Raw genomic sequence first — 5,982 nt, 5'->3', positions numbered from 1 at the left:
GGGGATGACTGAGGTGATCTACATAGTACGTTCAAGTGATCCGACGGCTGACAGGCTGAAAACACTGTGGAGGCTCGGTGGTAGATGCGTTATACTGTTTCTCAATATTAGTATATTTCCCCTTGCTTATTTTTCCTTTTTTGAAACTGGTCAAAACTTCAAATTGTATGAAACGGAATCACTCGTCAGTTCTAGTCATGCAACTACCTTTTAGAGTGGAAATTTGAGGTGATGCAGAAATGTAGCAAGCTTTTGACGAGTCAAACAGGATAGGTACTAACAGATGCATCGATCAACACAACTGAAACAAGGTCGGGAAATCATTTCTGTGGGGGATTTAGAACTATGATATAATTCTAACCTGAACATCATCTAGAACAACATGTTACAAAAGAATGTGATTGACCAGAACCAGTTAGGCAGATTCACAGATCAACAAGATGACTGATCTAATATATATCTACACATGACATACATACACTGTTGTAAGAATCCTTTTACTACCATGCCGCATGTTCGCTTCGGGGTCCTAGCTCCTACACCCCTCTGTCGATGGAAGGTACAACAACATCCATGACCCCACATATTGCAAGTTTAGTGACAAATTACTTTCTATGTCCATGCTATGGTTGATTTATTTGATGTCCTGACCTATGAGATCGAGTCCCACAAGCAAAAAGGAGATGCCTTGGAACAACAGGAAATAGAAGTGAATCCCTTGCTTTGATAGTAAGCTGCGAGCGGCGGCGGACAGGAGGAGTAGTGACATGGCAAGCTCCTTTTTATATATTCGGTTGTACTTCTTGGATTCCTTTTTGGCCTTCGATTGCTCCTTGATTGCTAGGTTGATGGCTGGCACTGAGCCATATTTTAGTTGCTCCAACCCCTTGGGCGCCAAGGAAATGAGATCACCCTCCAATGATCGACCGGACTTCTTGGTGACGACCCACTCATATGTACTTCCTAGCTGGAACAGTCCAGAGATCATGGCATTGAACTTGGTAACAGACATGGTGTTCTCGAAGAGCAGGTATGGGATGATAAACGGGAACGATTTCGGTGTAGGGACAATGTTTAGGAATGACATTAACACTGGGATGTAACAGACGACCCAATTGGGAAGCTCAGCTTCAGGCACAAACATTGTCATTGGGAGGATAATGCAGAAGAGTGTGAAGGAATAAAAAGGCAAGATGAGCTTGCGTAGCAAGAAGAAAAGGAATATTAGGTTGGCCTTCTTCCAGAAGACAATCTGCCATAACAAAATTAGCTACCATTAGAGCAGTACCTTGCTATCTTTGACAAATAATAATGTTATCCAAAGTTAACGGATAGCCGACATAATTGAAAACAAAAACCTTGAGTGAGCAGCATATACAATGACATGAATTCTAGTATGTATTCAAGAAAAGAACCTTAAGCAACACACAAATGCACCTGATATCATAAGTATGTAAACAAAAGTCTAGGAAAAGAAGAATCTACAAATGTCACAAGCAATAAAACATATTACGATGTTGGTAGCATTTCTAATCACAGTGTACAACTATCTCAAAAATTATGAACTGGATTTTAGAGCAGGAAAAGAGCACTTGCAATACCTTGCATCTAATGATATCTGGCAAGCATAGCCTAAACAATTGCATCGGCCCCGAATGCCACCGGTGTTGTTGCTTGCGGTAAGCCTCGTACGACTCTGGTAATTCGCATTGGCACTGCCCAGAGATGATACACAAATTAGCATAAGATATATCATAAGATATTTAATCTACCATAGTAATGATGTAATAATGCAATCCATGAGTAATTAGGCACAAGATGCACCTCAACATCATTCAGAAAGACAAACTTCCAGCCCTTTAGGTGTGCACGAACAGCAATGTCCATGTCTTCCACCGTTGTTCGTTCCATCCACCCTCCTGAGTCCTCCACAGCCTTGATCCTCCACACCCCAGCTGTGCCATTGAACCCAAAGAAGTTGATGAACACACCATTCACCTGTTGCTCCACCTCAAAGTGGAAGCATAGGTTAATGTTCTGCAACCGTGTCAATAGGTTCTCATCTTTGTTCACAAATGACCATCTGGCTTGGACAAGACCCAGATCCTCGTTGTCCTGCACCCACCCAATGAAAGAGTTCATAATCTAGAATCACTAAAATCTATACGTTCACATAATTCAATAGTTGAATTCCACCTTAAAATGCGGCACAGTGCGCTTCAAGAAATCGGGGTATGGCTGGAAGTCGGCATCAAAGATGGCGACATACTCGTAGTCCTTCACATAACTGCAACTCATCGCCGACTTGAGGTTACCTGCCTTGTAGCCCTCCCTAAGGACACGATGTCGGTACACAATGTGTGCACCACTGTGCCTCCACTTCTCCACCTCATCTTTGATCAATGCCTGCGTTGCCACGTCATCGGAGTCGTCCAGCACCTGCACAAGAAAGTTGGACCTCGGCCAATCTAAATTGCAGACTGCTGCAATCGACTGCCGATACACCTAAATAAAACAAGAGATAGCCATCATGATAAATTTTTTTGAATCTATTGAAACTGTGGGGGCAATTGTAGGTGGTGGCAGTGGTGCAAACCTCTTTCTCATTGCACATTGGTATTTGTACGAGCACCATGGGGTAATAGCCGGCATTGGGGTCCTCTGCATCAGACAGTGCTGGAGAGAGAGGCTTAGGCTTGATGCGTTTGACGAGAATGTAGAAGCAACCGAGGCTCTGGAAGAGGCGGTCGACACTCTGGACTAGGAAGAGCACCACACATGCGTCGGCGAGGAGCTGGAGCGGTGGGGCAACGTAGGCGGCACGAAAGCGTATCCACGACGCATTGAAAGAATTGATGAAGACAACGAGGTTCCCCTTGCCGTTGGAGTAGGCGGCGAGCTCGACAACAAGGAGAAAGATGGACATCATGAGGCAAGCCTTGATAAGCGTGTAGAACCGAGACCGCCTCGAAGTGGGAGCCCGTTCCGCCACATCCTCGCATTCCCCATCAGTGGCGTCAGAGTCCGTCCGGCCGGCCACAACACGGCGGCGTGCAGCGTCGCCCAGCGCAACCGCGGCGGATGTGAGCCACGCTAGGCAACCAGCGGCACGGTGGGCCTTGAGACGAAACACCCATGTGATCTGCTTCGTGTTCTTCACTCTTCGCCTTTGCCCGCCTACTCGGGCCAAGAAGTCCTCGCCGTTGTCACCGCCACCGTTAATCTCCGAAATAGACCAGTTGGGGTTCTCCATCTTGACAATGACCGGCATGTCGCGGTAGGCATTGCCGCCGGCAATGGCGGCCCTGCCGGCCCACAAGCTGTTCCATGGTGCCATCAAAAGGAAAACTCCTCACACACCACCAGCGAAGCTCACACCTTTAATATTCTTCCCAAAATAGCAATCCTGCTCTCTGTACTCACTGGTCACACACTATTCCTGGGGCTCCCCTTCTTTTGAGCAAGACAGCTTCAACTGAAGACGCAATGCCAATCGATCTTGCCCACCACCACCACTCCACTCGGTAGGACACAAATGGCATGCAGTGCCAAGAAGGGAGCTAGTTCATGCACTTACTTAGTACTAATGTTGCTTAAAAATAGTGATAGAGTAACATGCAATGTGGATTCTAGAAGCGGTGAAACGATCCGTTTACAGTTGAAGCACGCGTCCTCATTACCGACCAGTGATTTTAAGATAAAAAATTTGAAATCTCATATTAGAGCACTTGGTGGGGAGTCGTAGCTTTGTCGTCATGTACCCCTGGTGCGCCTTTAGCACAATCTATGGTCCTTCACGATGTATCTAGAGCACTCTTCTATATTTCCATGATAATAAAGCATAAAGCAATATATCACTTTGTGAATGTAGCTATTGTATTCAATTTACTTTAATTCCACTGCTTGTGTCCAACTATCCTCTATAAATAGCATCGGGTGTGGGGTTTCTTCACTACGACCAAGCAAGTCTTTCACTACCACACACACACACATAATGGCCAATGCATGATCATCTTCGAGGAGTGAGAAAGGAAAAGAGAAAGCACTTGAACTCGTAGGTCCTCTGAGTGGTTCATTCATGCCGCCAGATATGTGACTAGCAGAAGAGCTAGATTTTTCGGCTTCATTCGGTTTGGAGGATTTTCGTAGGAAAAACATAGGAATAAGGATTCCAGAGGAAAATTTCCTATGTATTCATTCGGTTTGTAGGAAATGCGTGCAGGAATTTCGTAGGAATACTACTCATTTCCCGTGTTTTTGGAGGAAACTACACATCCACTCAAAGCTCATTTTACGCGTAGGAACGAGGCAAGTCAATTCCTTAGGATGGCAAGTGCCATCCTATCATATTCCTATACTACTCCTAGTTCCTACGTTTTGATTTCCTCCAAACCGAATGAGCCCTTCATGTCCATTAATCTATCAACTATGATTGTGCTGTGAAGGCTTGCTACACTGCAGATGAAGACAAGATCAAATCCAGTAGTGGATATCTTGGATGATGTTAGTTTGTATGCGGCCACACCACGGGCCCCTTGTCAAATTTCACAAGTGCCTTCTTGACCAACTACACAGGTAAATACAAAACTAAAACTAAACTGGTTCTTCTTAAACAGAAAGGAGCCCGATGTGCCACGCAATGTTGGCTAGAAAACCAATGCCATTTCAAACTCTAATGGTATGGGAACATACGTGGAGAATCAACAGGCTAAGCGGTTCGAGGTGAAAAGGAAAAAGGACAACAAAGAAACCTACAAAAAATAGTACTAGGCATGGTGTTAAAAAAAGATGGCCAACAGAAAGGACCACTAGGCAAATCACAACTAGAACATACAGAGTATGAGGCATGGTAAGAAGAGTATAAGGCATGGTGTGCTAAAAAGATGTTCTACGAAAAATACCATTAGGCTAAAAATCACTCTAGTATCGTCTTTTCATATGAGCGTATTGTTTACATTTCTCGAGCACCAATCACTGTATTTTGTCTGGATAGTTTTCACTATGGTAATGCAATGGCATGCCCAATAATCCACTAGTTCACCCATAACAAAATACCATGTTTCCATCTAATAGAAAGTCACATTGGTCCATCCATAACAATTTACAACAATCCGGTCTAGTAATAAGTCCATCACTATAGGCAAGTTTGATACAACCATAATAACATCATCCATGAAGGTGAAATGGCGATTATACTTTAGCCAATGATTTTTTTTTCATCTTCCTCTTTCTGCCTCTTCTCTTCTCATGCTCAAAATGCTTATTTTTAAGCCTTTTGGCTTCCACACCCGCCTTCTTTCGTCCACCCTCTAACTCTTCCTCCAAATGCCATTGTTTCACCTCCTCTTCAGCATCCATCTTCTGGTACTCCTCACAAAGCCTCTTTTTTCAATACGTTTTTCTTCATCCAAAACCTTCCAAGACTCTTTCAAAGTGTCATGCCCGTAAAGAGGACACAACCATGTCATATCTTGGCAATTCTCACACAAAACGAATAGAGGCACCTTGGGAGTGGTTTGGTTTACTGCCCAAATCATGGGTGGAGATGGATGTGGATGGATAAGGCGCTTCCACGTGTGTGTCAACCATGGCCCCAAATGAATGCCCACATACTCACCAACCAGATAATCCTCATAATACTCCGGACCATCAATTCATTGGAAGTAGTAGTAACAATAATAATGTCCATCAACTTCAGCAAATAAGACGACAATCATGAATAAAGATTAACTACACCTCTATTATGTGCTAGTAAAATTCTCATAGGGCCATCTCTATACATACATCTCTATACATAGTATGGACGGCCTGATGTAGATGGGTGCATAGATTGTGTGATGTACAAAGGCTTGCGGCAATAACATTTTGGTACCAGATATCTTGGTGGCACCGGAGCATCTTTGCATGATACACGCAATTCCTGCCCAGTCATCTTCCGTCGCTACCAAACATAAATGAAACATTAAAGTATAATAATATGGA

At 44.0% G+C, this 5,982-nt stretch overlaps 1 protein-coding gene across 1 annotated transcript; it reads right to left on the bottom strand.

The window, feature by feature from the left end:
* Positions 1–349: 349 nt before the first annotated feature.
* On the bottom strand, positions 350–4,403 carry LOC125522747 (putative xyloglucan glycosyltransferase 10). The gene is made up of 5 exons (XM_048687782.1): positions 2,597–4,403; positions 2,197–2,505; positions 1,825–2,115; positions 1,602–1,715; positions 350–1,252 (listed from the first exon to the last, which is right to left on the bottom strand). Exons 1-5 carry the CDS (start codon positions 3,335–3,337, stop codon positions 635–637), a joined length of 2,073 nt encoding a protein of 690 aa, XP_048543739.1. The 5' UTR covers positions 3,338–4,403; the 3' UTR covers positions 350–634.
* Positions 4,404–5,982: the final 1,579 nt, after the last annotated feature.

The sequence above is a fragment of the Triticum urartu genome, chromosome 1 (assembly GCF_003073215.2).
Source record: "Triticum urartu cultivar G1812 chromosome 1, Tu2.1, whole genome shotgun sequence".
In the NCBI taxonomy this organism is placed as follows: Eukaryota; Viridiplantae; Streptophyta; class Magnoliopsida; order Poales; family Poaceae; genus Triticum; species Triticum urartu.
This window is presented reverse-complemented; position numbering and strand designations above follow the sequence as displayed.

Excerpts from the sequence above, each read along its gene's own strand:
- LOC125522747 (XM_048687782.1), bottom strand. The coding sequence starts at position 3,337 with ATGGCACCATGGAACAGCTTGTGGGCCGGCAGGGCCGCCATTGCCGGC. Across the intron at positions 2,116-2,196 it reads GCACTGTGCCGCATTTTAAG|GACAACGAGGATCTGGGTCT; the intron begins GTGGAATTCAAC and ends GGGTGGGTGCAG. Across the intron at positions 1,716-1,824 it reads TCTTTCTGAATGATGTTGAG|TGCCAATGCGAATTACCAGA; the intron begins GTGCATCTTGTG and ends ATCTCTGGGCAG.